At 42.8% G+C, this 16,404-nt stretch overlaps 1 protein-coding gene across 1 annotated transcript in view; it reads left to right on the forward strand.

Annotated features, from left to right (window-relative positions):
• Positions 1-16,404, forward strand: part of LOC115189568 (AT-rich interactive domain-containing protein 5B-like) — a 114,094-nt gene that overhangs the window by 33,671 nt on the left and 64,019 nt on the right. Inside the window, exon 4 of the mRNA XM_029748186.1 lies at positions 8,305-8,535. Within this exon, the coding sequence (XP_029604046.1) occupies positions 8,305-8,535 (231 nt within the window). The remainder of the gene's footprint in view (positions 1-8,304; positions 8,536-16,404) is intronic.

The raw sequence follows: 16,404 nt of genomic DNA on the forward strand, positions 1-16,404 counted from the left end.
CTCCATGAAGCCTAACTCTCACACACTCACATCCACACTCACATTTAAGCAAAACACATATACTGTATATTTACTGATGAATTAATTCATACATTTATCTCCCCTCCTCTCTCCACCTCTCCTTTCTTCTCCCATCCTCCTGCTCTTCTCTCCCCTCCCCTCTTCCTCCCATCTCCCCTCCCCTCGTGTCCTCTCCTCCCCTCCTCTTCTCTTCTCCTCCTCCTCCTCCTCTCTCCACCTCTCCTCTCTTCTCCCCTCCTCTCCTCTTCTCATTTCCTCTCCCCTCGTTTCCTCTCCTCCCCTCCTCTTCTCTTCTCCTCCTCCTCCTCCTCTCTCCACCTCTCCTCTCTTCTCCCCTCCTCTCCTCTTCTCATCTCCTCTCCCCTCGTGTCCTCTCCTCCCCTCCTCTGCTCTCTGAGAGATTAAACCATAGTGCTGTTAGTTGCACAAACACATACCTTAGCATATAATAAAACAGCTTAGTGTAGAAAACGTCTCTGTGCCAGGGACTCATAAAACACTATCCACTTGACACAGTCAGAGTGAGTTTACATCTGTCTCCTCGCTCCCTGCAGTCAGAACCTCTGTAGGTCTCTGTGAGGGATGGCAGGCAGGCTGCACACTACAATACAGGCTAGACTACACTATAGTAAAACTGAAAAACAGGCAGCCGGTCAGCCAGCATGTCAGTAAACCAGCCAGTCAGCCAGTCAGCCATCCATTCAACCAGTCAGTCAGTCAACCAGTCAGCCAGCCAGTCAGCCAGTCAGTCAGTCAGCCAGTCAGTCAGTCAGTCAATCAGCCAGTCAGCCAGTCAGTCAGTCAGCCAGTCAGCCAGTCAGTCAGCCAGTCAGTCAGCCAGTCAGCCAGCCAGTCAGCCAGTCAGCCAGTCAGTCAGTCAGTCAGTCAGTCAGCCATCCATTCAACCAGCCAGCCAGCCAGTCAGTCAGCCAGCCATTCAGTCAGTCAGCCAGTCAGTCAGACAGTCAGCCATCAATTCAGCCAGTCAGCCAGTCAGTCAGCCATCCATCCATTCAGCCAGTCAGTCAGTCAAACATTCAGTCAGTCAGTCAGTCAGTCAGCCATTCAGCCAGTCATCCAGTCAGCCAGTCAGTCAGTCTGCCATCCATTAAGTCAGTCAACCAGTCAGCCATCCATTCAGTTAGTCAGTCAGTCAGTCAGCCATCCAGTCAGTCAGACATCCATTCAGGCAGTCAGTCAGTTAGCCATCCATTCAGTTAGTCAGCCAGTCAGCCATCCATTCAGTTAGTCAGTCAGTCAGTAAGCCAGCCAGCCAGCCAGCCAGCCAGCCAGCCATTCAGTTAGTCAGCCAGTCAGTTAGTCAGCCAGCCAGTCAGTTAGTCAGCCAGTCAGCCAGTCAGTCAGTCAGCCAGCCAGCCAGTCAGCCATCCAGCCAGTCAGTCAGTCAGTCAGTCAGCCAGTCAGTCAACCAGTCAGTTAGTCAGCCAGTCAGTCTCACAACGGATTATATCACAACGGATTATATCACAACGGATTATATCACAACAGATTATATCACAATGGTTTATATCACAACGGTTTATATCACAAGGGATTATATCACAACGGATTATATCACAACGGTTTATATCACAACGGATTATATCACAACGGTTTATATCACAACGGATTATATCACAACGGTTTATATCACAACGGATTATATCACAACGGATTATATCACAACGGATTATATCACAACGGTTTATATCACAACAGATTATATCACAACGGTTTATATCACAATGGATTATATCACAACGGATTATATCACAACGGATTATATCACAACGGATTATATCACAGCGGTTCATATCACAACGGTTTATATCACAACGGATTATATCAGAACGGATTATATCACAACGGATTATATCACAACGGTTTATATCACAACGGTTTATATCACAACGGATTATATCACAACGGTTTATATCACAACGGTTTATATCACAGCGGTTTATATCACAACGGATTATATCACAACGGTTTATGTCACAGTGGTTTATGTCACAGTGGTTTATGTCACAGTGGTTTATATCACAACGGTTTATATCACAACGGATTATATCACAGCGGTTTATATCACAACGGATTATATCAGAACGGATTATATCACAACAGATTATATCAGAATGGTTTATATCACAACGGAGTATATCACAACGGTTTATATCACAACGGATTATATCACAACGGATTATATCACAACGGTTTATATCACAACGGATTATATCACAACGGTTTATATCACAACGGATTATATCACAATGGATTATATCAGAACGGTTTATATCACAACGGATTATATCATAACGGATTATATCACAATGGATTATATCACAACGGATTATATCACAACGGTTTATATCACAAGGGTTTATTTCACATTGGTTTATATCACAACGGTTTATATCACAACGGATTATATCACAACTGTTTATATCACAGTGGTTTATATCACAACGGTTTATATCACAATGGTTTATAACAAAATGGTTTATATCACAACGGATTATATCACAACGGATTATATCACAACGGATTATATCACAAGGGTTTATATCACAACGGTTTATATCACAACGGATTATATCACAACGGATTATATCACAACGGATTATATCACAGTGGTTTATATCACACCACTCAGTTTATATCACAACACTCAGTTTATATCACAACACTCAGTTTATATCACAACACTCAGTTTATATCACAACGGATTATATTACAACGGTTTATATCACAACGGTTTATATCACAACGGATTATATCACAACGGTTTATATCACAGTGGTTTATATCACAACGGTTTATATCACAATGGTTTATAACATAATGGTTTATATCACAACGGATTATATCACAACGGATTATATCACAACGGATTACATCACAAGGGTTTATATCACAACGGTTTATATCACAACGGATTATATCACAACGGATTATATCACAACGGATTATATCACAGTGGTTTATATCACACCACTCAGTTTATATCACAACACTCAGTTTATATCACAACACTCAGTTTATATCACAACACTCAGTTTATATCACAACGGATTATATCACAACGGTTTATATCACAACGGTTTATATCACAACGGATTATATCACAACGGTTTATATCACAGTGGTTTATATCACAACGGTTTATATCACAATGGTTTATAACATAATGGTTTATATCACAACGGATTATATCACAACGGATTATATCACAACGGATTATATCACAACGGATTATATCAGAACGGTTTATATCACAAGGGTTTATATCACAAGGGTTTATATCACAACGGTTTATATCACAACGGATTATATCACAACGGATTATATCACAACACTCAGTTTATATCACAACACTCAGTTTATATCACAACACTCAGTTTATATCACAACATTCAGTTTATATCACAACACTCAGTTTATATCACAACACTCAGTTTATATCACAACACTCAGTTTATATCACAACGGATTATATCACAACGGATTATATCACAACGGATTATATCACAACGGATTATATCACACCACTCAGTTTATATGAACCGTCCTGGCTGAGAAGTGTCATGTTAAAACAGCAGTTTGGCTCTGTGGTAAAACCTCATATAATTCTCATATCCCACCGAACCGGACTGTAACTCAGAGATACTGCATCATTATATTAGCATTGTAGCGTCTATAAACTAGCCTCCAGCCTCTGCATCACAGCCTGAGTGGAACGGTGTGAACGCCGTCCAGCAGTATGGAGGGACAAACTCATTAAAACGCTGTCTGTATTGTGGCGCGGGTTAATCAAATCATTGGGTGACTGAAGACCAGTATATAAAACAGCTGGTTCAGAAGGGAAACCCCCAGTGTCTGTATCGGCTGAGATTGTACCAATCAGATGTTAACAACACTTCCTGCCTTATTATGGCAGTCTAGTCAAGCTGACCAGATCTGCTCACACTTCCTCTGCTGCCTCTTCCTGCTACTGCTAGTATGTTCTGCTACTGCTAGTATGTCCTGCTACTGCTAGTATGTTCTACTACTGCTAGTATGTTCTGCTACTGATAGCATGTTCTACTACTGCTAGTATGTTCTACTACTATGTTCTACAACTGCTAGTATGTTCTACTACTGCTAGTATGTTCTGCTACTGCTAGTATGTTCTACTCACACATCCTCTGCTGTCTCTTCCTGCTACTGCTAGTATGTTCTACTACTATGTTCTACTACTATGTTCTACTACTGCTAGTATGTTCTGCTACTGATAGCATGTTCTACTACTGCTAGTATGTTCTACTACTATGTTCTACTACTATGTTCTACTACTGCTAGTATGTTCTGCTACTGCTAGTATGTTCTGCTACTGCTAGTATGTTCTACTACTGCTAGTATGTTCTGCTACTGCTAGTATGTTCTGCTACCGATAGCATGTTCTACTACTGCTAGTATGTTCTACTACTGCTAGTATGTTCTACTACTATGTTCTACTACTGCTAGTATGTTCTGCTACTGCTAGTATGTTCTACTACTGCTAGTATGTTCTACTACTGATAGCATGTTCTGCTACTGATAGCATGTTCTACTACTGCTAGTATGTTCTGCTACTGCTAGCATGTTCTACTACTATGTTCTACTACTGCTAGTATGTTCTGCTACTGCTAGTATGTTCTGCTACTGCTAGTATGTTCTACTACTATGTTCTACTACTGCTAGTATGTTCTGCTACTGCTAGTATGTTCTACTACTATGTTCTACTACTGCTAGTATGTTCTGCTACTGCTAGCATGTCCTACTACTATGTTCTACTACTGCTAGTATGTTCTGCTACTGCTAGTATGTTCTGCTACTGCTAGTATGTTCTACTACTGCTAGTATGTTCTGCTACTGCTAGTATGTTCTACTACTGCTAGTATGTTCTACTACTATGTTCTACTACTGCTAGTATGTTCTACTACTATGTTCTACTACTGCTAGTATGTTCTGCTACTGCTAGCAAGTTATACTACTGCTAGTATGTTCTACTACTGCTAGCATGTTCTACTACTATGTTCTACTACTGCTAGTATGTTCTGCTACTGCTAGCATGTTCTACTACTATGTTCTACTACTGCTAGTATGTTCTGCTACTGCTAGTATGTTCTGCTACTGCTAGTATGTTCTACTACTATGTTCTACTACTGCTAGTATGTTCTGCTACTGCAGTATGTTCTACTACTATGTTCTACTACTGCTAGTATGTTCTGCTACTGCTAGCATGTCCTACTACTATGTTCTACTACTGCTAGTATGTTCTGCTACTGCTAGTATGTTCTGCTACTGCTAGTATGTTCTACTACTGCTAGTATGTTCTGCTACTGCTAGTATGTTCTACTATTGCTAGCATGTTCTACTACTGCTAGTATGTTCTGCTACTGCTAGCATGTTCTACTACTGCTAGTATGTTCTACTCACACATCCTCTGCTGTCTCTTCCTGCTACTGCTCGTATGTTCTGCTAATGCTAGTATGTTCTGCTAATGCTAGTATGTTCTGCTACTGCTAGCATGTTCTGCTACTGCTAGTATGTTCTACTACTGCTAGTATGTTCTACTACTGCTAGCATGTTCTACTACTATGTTCTACTACTGCTAGTATGTTCTGCTACTGCTAGCATGTTCTACTACTATGTTCTACTACTGCTAGTATGTTCTACTACTGCTAGCATGTTCTACTACTGCTAGTATGTTCTGCTACTGCTAGCATGTTCTACTACTGCTAGTATGTTCTACTCACACATCCTCTGCTGTCTCTTCCTGCTACTACTCGTATGTTCTGCTAATGCTAGTATGTTCTGCTAATGCTAGTATGTTCTGCTACTGCTAGCATGTTCTGCTACTGCTAGTATGTTCTACTACTGCTAGTATGTTCTACTACTGCTAGCATGTTCTACTACTATGTTCTACTACTGCTAGTATGTTCTGCTACTGCTAGCATGTTCTACTACTATGTTCTACTACTGCTAGTATGTTCTGCTACTGCTAGTATGTTCTGCTACTGCTAGTATGTTCTACTACTATGTTCTACTACTGATAGCATGTTCTGCTACTGCTAGTATGTTCTACTACTGCTAGTATGTTCTGCTACTGCTAGTATGTTCTACTACTGCTAGCATGTTCTACTACTGCTAGTATGTTCTACTACTATGTTCTACTACTGCTAGTATGTTTTGCTACTGCTAGCATGTTCTACTACTGCTAGTATGTTCTACTAATGCTAGTATGTTCTACTACTGCTAGCATGTTCTACTACTGCTAGTATGTTCTGCTACTGCTAGCATGTTCTACTACTGCTAGTATGTTCTACTCACACATCCTCTGCTGTCTCTTCCTGCTACTGCTAGTATGTTCTGCTACTGCTAGTATGTTCTACTACTGCTAGTATGTTCTACTACTGCTAGTATATTCTACTAGTATGTTTTTTCTTGCTCCCCACCTCCAGCTGTTGGACCTCTCTCTCTCTCTGTTAAAGAACATGTCTCTCCTCTGTCCATCTAGGTGATGACGGGAACCAGAAGTGTGTCTTGATGCTGTTTTACTCCCAGTATTGTCGCTACGTATTCTCTGTACTGGGTTTCTGTCTGTCTTTATCCATGTTGTTAATCCCTGTTTGTCTTTATCCATGTTGTTAATCCCTGTCTGTCTGTCTGTCTGTCTGTCTGTCTGTCTGTCTGTCTGTCTGTCTGTCTGTCTGTCTGTCTGTCTGTCTGTATCTGTCTGTCTGTCTGTCTTTATCCATGTTGTTAATCCCTGTCTGTCTGTCTGTCTGTATCTGTCTGTCTTTATCCATGTTGTTAATCCCTGTCTGTCTGTCTGTATCTGTCTGTCTTTATCCATGTTGTTAATCCCTGTCTGTCTGTCTGTATCTGTCTGTCTTTATCCATGTTGTTAATCCCTGTCTGTCTTTATCCATGTTGTTAATCCCTGTCTGTCTTTATCCATGTTGTTAATCCCTGTCTGTCTTTATCCATGTTGTTAATCCCTGTCTGTCTTTATCCATGTTGTTAATCCCTGTCTGTCTTTATCCATGTTGTTAATCCTTGTCTGTCTTTATCCATGTTGTTAATCCCTGTCTGTCTTTATCCATGTTGTTAATCCCTGTCTGTCTGTCTGTCTGTCTGTCTGTCTGTCTGTCTGTCTGTCTGTCTGTCTGTCTGTCTGTCTGTCTTTATCCATGTTGTTAGTCCCTGTCTGTCTTTATCCATGTTGTTAGTCCCTGTCTGTCTTTATCCATGTTGTTAATCCCTGTCTGTCTGTCTGTATCTGTCTGTCTTTATCCATGTTGTTAATCCCTGTCTGTCTGTCTGTATCTGTCTGTCTTTATCCATGTTGTTAATCCCTGTCTGTCTGTCTGTCTGTATCTGTCTGTCTTTATCCATGTTGTTAATCCCTGTCTGTCTTTATCCATGTTGTTAATCCCTGTCTGTCTTTATCCATGTTGTTAATCCCTGTCTGTCTTTATCCATGTTGTTAATCCCTGTCTGTCTTTATCCATGTTGTTAATCCCTTTCTGTCTTTATCCATGTTGTTAATCCCTGTCTGTCTTTTTCCATGTTGTTAATCCCTGTCTGTCTTTATCCATGTTGTTAATCCCTGTCTGTCTTTATCCATGTCGTTAATCCCTGTCTGTCTTTATCCATGTTGTTAATCCCTGTCTGTCTTTATCCATGTTGTTAATCCCTGTCTGTCTTTATCCATGTTGTTAATCCCTGTCTGTCTTTATCCATGTTGTTAATCCCTGTCTGTCTTTATCCATGTCGTTAATCCCTGTCTGTCTTTATCCATGTTGTTAATCCCTGTCTGTCTGTCTGTATCTGTCTGTCTTTATCCATGTTGTTAATCCCTGTCTGTCTTATCCATGTTGTTAATCCCTGTCTGTCTTTATCCATGTCGTTAATCCCTGTCTGTCTTTATCCATGTTGTTAATCCCTGTCTGTCTGTCTGTCTGTATCTGTCTGTCTTTATCCATGTTGTTAATCCCTGTCTGTCTTTATCCATGTTGTTAATCCCTGTCTGTCTTTATCCATGTTGTTAATCCCTGTCTGTCTTTATCCATGTTGTTAATCCCTGTCTGTCTTTATATATGTTGTTAATCCCTGTCTGTCTTTATCCATGTTGTTAATCCCTGTCTGTCTTTATCCATGTTGTTAATCCCTGTCTGTCTTTATCCATGTTGTTAATCCCTGTCTGTCTTTATCCATGTTGTTAATCCCTGTCTGTTTTTCTCTCCTCTGTCCATCTAGGTGATGACGGGGACCAGAAGCGTGTGTCGGTGCTGTCTTACCCTCAGTATTGTCGCTACCGTTCCCTATTGGCCCGGCTGAAAGAAAGACCCGCCTCCCTCCTCGCCTCACAGGTGGTCCTGGCCCTGGGGGGCGTGACCTCACTCACAGACCACACCCACATCCTGTACTGCAGGGACACCTTTGAACACCCCACCCTCGTCGACAACGACAGCGTCTGTGATGAGTTCGGTGAGCGCCTGAAATATTACTACCCATTGTTCTGAAATACCACCTTGTTGTACTGATATGCTCTGTCCTGTCAAGTGGTGACACTGCTCTCCACACTGACCCTGCTTGTCACTTCCTGCTTTTGACAAGGCAAATCATCGACTCCCTCCTGAGGGGTTTATAAATAGTGTTTGGCTAAAGGGGGTAACAGAATCCAATGGAACAACTGTGTAAGGACTGATCTCAGCAGTATGAAGTCATTGTTCATGTTCCAGAACTTCACCACACTCTGGGGTCATTCCAAAGAACACATTTCATTCTAGAACACGTCAGAGACACCCCGAGGGAATCTTCTTTATGTTCAGAATGATGGTTAGTTGGCGGGAAATCTACTGCATTTAGAGTAGCCATTTACTCCCAGCTACAGTAACAGTTGTGCGTCCTAAATGGTATTCTATTCCCTATTTAGTGCACTACCCTATAGACCCTGGTCAGCCAACGAGAGCGTACAGGTCACAGTGGTGGGTAGTATATGGGGCTTTGGTGACAAAACGGATGGCACTGTGATAGACTCCATCCAATTTGTTGAGTAGGGTTGGAGACTATTTTGTAAATGACATCGCCGAAGTCGAGGATCGGTAGGATGGTCAGTTTTACGAGGGTGTGTTTGGCAGCATGAGTGAAGGATGCTTTGTTGTGAAATAGGAAGCAAATTCTAGATATAACTTTGGATTGGAGATGTTTGATGTGAGTCTGGAAGGAGAGTTTACAGTCTAACCAGACACCTAGGTATTTGTTCAGCCATGCTGAAGAGTTTGGAATCTGATTGATTGATTGCTTCTGTGGACAGGTGTCTTTTATACAGGTAACAAACTGAGATTAGGAGCACTCCCTTTAAGAGTGTGCTCCTAATCTCAGCTCGTTACCTGTATAAAAGATACCTGGGAGCCAGAAATCTTTCTGATTGAGAGGGGGTCAAATACTTATTTCCCTCATTAAAATACAAATCAATTTATAACATTTCTGACGTGTTTTTCTGGATTTGTTGTTGTTGTTGTTATTCTGTCTCTCACTGTTCAAATAAACCTACTATTCAAATTATAGACTGATCATTTCTTTGTAAGTGGGCAAACGTACAAAACCAGCAGGGGATAAAATACTTTTTCCCCCCACTGTACTTGTATTTAAGAGCAGTCGGAGGCCACGGAAGGAGTGTTGTATGGCATTGGAGCTCGTCTGGAGATTTGTTAACACAGTGTCCAGAGAATGGGCAGAAGGATACAGCATTTATCTTGGCCAGGTCGCAGTTGTAAATATATAAATAAACATATGAATCACTACAAAACATATTGTATGACCTCTTATACACTATATTAGGCCCAGCCTTTGGAACTTTGGTTTTCCTAGAAATGGCTACTATATTGTGATCACTACATCTTATGGATTTGGATACTGCTTTAAGCAATTAGTAAAGATGTGATCAATACATGTTGATGATTTAGGGTTAGGACTAGGTTTAGGGGTTAGGGGTTAGGGGTTAGGGGTTAGGGTAGGTTTAGGGGTTAGGGGTTAGGGTAGGTTTAGGTGTTAGGGGTTAGGACTAGGTTTAGGGGTTAGGGGTTAGGGGTTAGGGTAGGTTTAGGGGTTAGGGGTTAGGACTAGGTTTAGGGGTTAGGGGTTAGGGGTTAGGGTAGGTTTAGGGGTTAGGGTTTAGGGTAGGTTTAGGGGTTAGGACTAGGTTTAGGGGTTAGGACTAGGTTTAGGGGTTAGGGGTTAGGATTAGGTTTAGGGGTTAGGACTAGGTTTAGGGGTTAGGGGTTAGGGGTTAGGACTAGGTTTAGGGGTTAGGGGTTAGGACTAGGTTTAGGGGTTAGGGTTAGGGGTTAGGACTAGGTTTAGGGGTTAGGGGTTAGGGTAGGTTTAGGTTTAGGGGTTAGGGTTAGGGGTTAGGACTAGGTTTAGGGGTTAGGGTTAGGGGTTAGGGGTTAGGACTAGGGGGTAGGTTTAGGGGTTCGGGGTTAGGGTTAGGGGGTAGGTTTAGGTTTAGGTTTACGGGTTAGGGATTAGGGGGTAGGGTTAGGGGTTAGGGGTTAGGGGTTAGAGGTTAGGGGTTAGGGGTTAGAGTTAGGGGTTAGAGGTTAGGGGTTAGGTGTTAGAGAGCGGTTGGTTAGCTGACAGTCAGCCTTAGTATTATAAGTTAGTGAAACTCACCATTATAAGTTAGTAAAACACACCATTATAAGTTAGTAAAACACACCATTATAAGTTAGTAAAAACACACCATTATCAGTTAGTAAAACACAATATTATAAGTTAGTAAAACACACCATTATCAGTTAGTAAAAACACACCATTATAAGTTAGTAAAAACACACCATTATCAGTTAGTAAAAACACACCATTATAAGTTAGTAAAACACACCATTATAAGTTAGTAAAACACACCATTATAAGTTAGTAAAACACACCATTATAAGTTAGTAAAAAACACACCATTATAAGTTAGTAAAACTCACCATTATAAGTTAGTGAAACTCACCATTATAAGATAGTAAAACACACCATTATAAGTTAGTAAAACTCACCATTATAAGTTAGTAAAACAGACCATTATAAGTTAGTAAAAACACACCATTATAAGTTAGTAAAACACACCATTATAAGTTAGTAAAACTCACCATTATAAGTTAGTAAAACACACCATTATAAGTTAGTAAAACTCACCATTATAAGTTAGTAAAAAACACACCATTATAAGTTAGTAAAACTCACCATTATAAGTTAGTGAAAAACACACCATTATAAGTTAGTAAAAAACACCATTATAAGTTAGTAAAACACACCATTATAAGTTAGTAAAACTCACCATTATAAGTTAGTAAAACACACCATTATAAGTTAGTAAAACACACCATTATAAGTTAGTAAAACACACCATTATAAGTTAGTAAAACACATTATTATAAGTTAGTAAAACTCACCATTATAAGTTAGTAAAACACACCATTATAAGTTAGTAAAACTCACCATTATAAGTTAGTGAAACACACCATTATAAGTTAGTAAAACTCACCATTATAAGTTAGTAAAACACACCATTATAAGTTAGTAAAACACACCATTATAAGTTAGTAAAACACACCATTATAAGTTAGTAAAACTCACCATTATAAGTTAGTAAAAAACACACCATTATAAGTTAGTAAAACTCACCATTATAAGTTAGTAAAAAACACACCATTATAAGTTAGTAAAACACACCATTATAAGTTAGTAAAACGCACCATTATAAGTTAGTAAAACACACCATTATAAGTTAGTAAAACACACCATTATAAGTTAGTAAAACGCACCATTATAAGTTAGTAAAACGCACCATTATAAGTTAGTAAAACACACCATTATAAGTTAGTGAAACTCCTACTCAACCTAAGCTACTGAGGATGGTAGTTGACTCTATAGCCACGTCTGTCAAATCTTTAATCTGAGCCTAGAGGAAAGTATATGACCTCGGGCCTGGAAGGAAGCCAAGGTAATTCCCCTACCCATTAGAGGTAAATTGGCTTTTATTGGTACTAACAGCAGACCTATCAGCTTGCTGCCAGCTCTTAGCAAACTGTTGGAAATCATTTTGTTTGACCAAATACAATGCTATTTCTTTGTAAATAGATGTTCAGCATGCTTATAGAGAAGGGCACTCAACATGTACTGCACTGACACAAATAACTGATGATTGTTTGAAAGATGATTGGTTGAAAGATATTGATAATAAGTTGATTGTGGGAGCTGTACTGTTAGATTTCAGTGCAAACTTTGATATTATTGACCATAACCTTTTGCCATATCGTGGATTCAGAGCTGTCTATCTAATAGAACTCAAAGGGTTTTCTTTAATGGAAGCTTCTCTAATGTCAAACATGTAAAGTGTGGTGTACCGCAGGGCAGCTCTCTAGGCCCTCTACTCTTTTCTATTTTTACCAATAACCTGCCACTGGCATTAAACAAAGCATGTGCGTCCATGTATACGGATGATTCAACCATATACGCATCAGCAACCACAGCTAATGAAGTCACTGAAGAGTTGCAGTCTGTTTTGGAATGGGTGGCCAGTAATAAACTGGTCCTGAACATCTCTAAAAACCTAAGAGCATTGTATTTGGTACAAATCATTCCCTAAGTTCTAGATCTTAGCTGGATTTGGTAATGAATGTTGTGGCTGTTGAACAAGTTGAGGAGACTACATTTCTTGGCGTTACCTTAGATTGTAAACTGTCATGGTCAAAACATATAGATTCAATGGTTGTAAAGATGGGGAGAGGTCTGTCCGTAATAAAGAGATGCTCTTCTTTTTTGACGCCATATTCCAAAAAGCAAGTCCTGCAGGCTCTAGTTTTTCCTTATCTTGATTATTGTCCAGTCGTGGGGTCGAGTGCTGCAAGGAAATACCTACACTACCGTTCAAAAGTTTGGGGTCACTTAGAAATGTCCTTGTTTTTGGAAAGAAAAGCACATTTTTTTGTCCATTAAAATAACATCAAATTGATCAGAAATACAGTGTAGACATTGTTAATGTTGTTAATGACTATTGTAGCTGGAAACGGCTGATTTTTAATGGAATATCTACATAGGCGTACAGAGGCCCATTATCAGCAACCATCACTCCTGTGTTCCAAGAAGGCAGAGTTCCTCTGTCCAGTGTCTGTGTTCTTTTCTTTTTATTGGCCAGTCTGAGAAATGGCTTTTTCTTTGCATCTCTGCCTAGAAGACCAGCATCCCGGAGTCGCCTCTTCACTGTTGACGTTGAGACTGGTGTTTTGCGGGTACTATTTAATAAAGCTGCCAGTTGAGGTCCTTGTGAGGCGTCTGTTTCTCAAACTAGACACTCTAATGTACTTGTCCTCTTGCTCAGTTGTGCACCGGGGCCTCCCACTCTTTCTATTCTGGTTAGAGACAGTTTCTGCTGTTCTGTGAAGGGAGTAATACACAGCGTTGTACGAGATCTTCAGTTTCTTGGCAATTTCTCACATGGAATAGCCTTAATTTCTCAGAACAAGAACAGACTGACAAGTTTCAGAAGAAAGTGCTTTGTTTCTGGCCATTTTGAGCCTGTAATCGAACCCACAAATGCTGATGTCACAGTTGTCGTCGGTGAAAGAGGACCAAAATGCAGCAGGTACGTGAATGCTCATCTTGACTTTTATTAACTATAAGAAAGAGCACTACAAAACAACAAAACACGAAAACGAACGTACAACTAAACAGTCTGGCAAAGCCTAGGGCTGAACACAGAACAATCACCCTTAAACCAAACACACCACCCCGAACCACATAAAACAAATACCCTCTGTCACGCCCTGACCAAACTACAAACAATTAACCTTATATACTGGCCAGGACGTGACAGTACCCCCCCCTTAAAGGTGCTACCCCAGAAGCACCTTAACACAAAAAAAATATAAATACCCCCAAACAATACCCAAAAGAAAGATTTCCCCCTTTCTAAAGGGAGGGAAGGGAGGGTGGCTGCCGTCAACGACGGCACTGTGCTACACCCCCCCTCCCCAACCCACCTATATTGGAGGCGGCTCAGGTTCTGGCCGTTCCAGGCAGTCTGGCAGTTCGGGGCAGTCTGGCGGCTCGGGGCAGTCTGGCGGCTCGGGGCAGTCTGGGCAGTCTGTCAGCTCGGGGCGGTCTGGGCAGTCTGTCAGCTCGGGGCGGTCTGGGCAGTCTGTCAGCTCGGGGCGGTCTGGGCAGTCTGTCAGCTCGGGGCGGTCTGGGCAGTCTGTCAGCTCGGGGCGGTCAGGGCAGTCTGTCAGCTCGGGGCGGTCAGGGCAGTCTGTCAGCTCGGGGCGGTCAGGGCAGTCTGGCCACTCCGGCAGGTCAGGGCAGTCTGGCCACTCCGGCAGGTCAGGGCAGTCTGGCCACTCCGGCAGGTCAGGGCAGTCTGGCCACTCCGGCAGGTCAGGGCAGTCTGGCCACTCCGGCAGGTCAGGGCAGTCTGGCCACTCCGGCAGGTCAGGGCAGTCTGGCCACTCCGGCAGGTCAGGGCAGTCTGGCCACTCCGGCAGGTCAGCGCAGTCTGGCCACTCCGGCAGTTCAGCGCAGTCTGGCCACTCCGGCAGGTCAGCGCAGTCTGGCCACTCCGGCAGTTCAGCGCAGTCTGGCCACTCCGGCAGTTCAGCGCAGTCTGGCCACTCCGGCAGTTCAGCGCAGTCTGGCCACTCCGGCAGTTCAGCGCAGTCTGGCCACTCCGGCAGTTCAGCGCAGTCTGGCCACTCCGGCAGTTCAGCGCAGTCTGGCCACTCCGGCAGTTCAGCGCAGTCTGGCCACTCCGGCAGTTCAGCGCAGTCTGGCCACTCCGGCAGTTCAGCGCAGTCTGGCCACTCCGGCAGTTCAGTTCAGCGCAGTCTGGCCACTCCGGCAGTTCAGCGCAGTCTGACCACTCCGGCAGTTCAGCGCAGTCTGACCACTCCGGCAGTTCAGCGCAGTCTGACCACTCCGGCGACTGTTGACTGGCGGGCAGCTCCGACGACTGTTGACTGACGGGCAGCTCCGACGACTGTTGACTGACGGGCAGCTCCGACGACTGTTGACTGACGGGCAGCTCCGACGACTGTTGACTGACGGGCAGCTCCGACGACTGTTGACTGACGGGCAGCTCCGACGACTGTTGACTGACGGGCAGCTCCGACGACTGTTGACTGACGGGCAGCTCCGACGACTGTTGACTGACGGGCAGCTCCGACGACTGTTGACTGACGGGCAGCTCCGACGACTGTTGACTGACGGGCAGCTCCGACGACTGTTGACTGGCGGGCAGCTCCGAATACTGTTGACTGGCGGGCAGCTCCGACGACTGTTGACTGGCGGGCAGCTCCGACGACTGTTGACTGGCGGGGCTGGGGACACGCACCTTGGGCTTGGTGCGGGGTGCTGGTACTGGGCGTACCAGATTGGAGACACGTACCTCAGGGCTAGTGCGGGGAGCTGGCCTGGGGCTCCATCCTTGCCCCTCTTCACAGCCCTTGTGCCCCCCCCAAAAAATTTCTTGGGGCTGCCTCTCGGGTTCCCTTAACTCTTCCATAGCCCTGGACACGAACCTCCTTAAATCCACCCATGTCCATCCATCCATGCTGTTCTCCTGCTGCTTGGTCCTTTGGTGGTGGGTGATTCTGTCACGGTTGTCGTCGGTGAAAGAGGACCAAAATGCAGCAGGTACGTGAATGCTCATCTTGACTTTTATTAACTATAAGAAAGAGCACTACAAAACAACAAAACACGAAAACGAACGTACAACTAAACAGTCTGGCAAAGCCTAGGGCTGAACACAGAACAATCACCCTTAAACCAAACACACCACCCCGAACCACATAAAACAAATACCCTCTGTCACGCCCTGAACAAACTACAAACAATTAACCTTATATACTGGCCAGGACGTGACAGCTGATTCTCCAGATACTCAACTATTCTAAAGAAGGCCAGTTTTATTGCTTCTTTAATCAGGACAACCTTTTTCAGCTGTGCTAACATAATTGCAAAACGGCTTTCTAATGATCAATTAGCCTTTTAAAATGATAAACTTGGATTAGCTAACACAACATTCCTATTGGAACACAGGAGTGATGGTTGCTGATAATGGGCCTCTGTACGCCTAGGGAGATATTCCATTAAAAATCAGACGTTTCCAGTTACAATAGTCATTTGCAACATTAACAATGTCTACACTGTATTTCGGATCAATTTGATGTTATTTTAATGGACCAAAAATGTGTTTTTCTTTCAAAAACAAGGACATTTCTAAGTGACGCCAAACTTTTGAACCACAGCGTAGTTGAGCTGCAGCTGGCCCAGAACAGAGCGGGACGTCTTGCTCTTCACTGTAATCAG

The sequence above is a fragment of the Salmo trutta genome, unplaced genomic scaffold (genome assembly GCF_901001165.1).
Source record: "Salmo trutta unplaced genomic scaffold, fSalTru1.1, whole genome shotgun sequence".
Lineage (NCBI taxonomy): Eukaryota > Metazoa > Chordata > Actinopteri > Salmoniformes > Salmonidae > Salmo > Salmo trutta.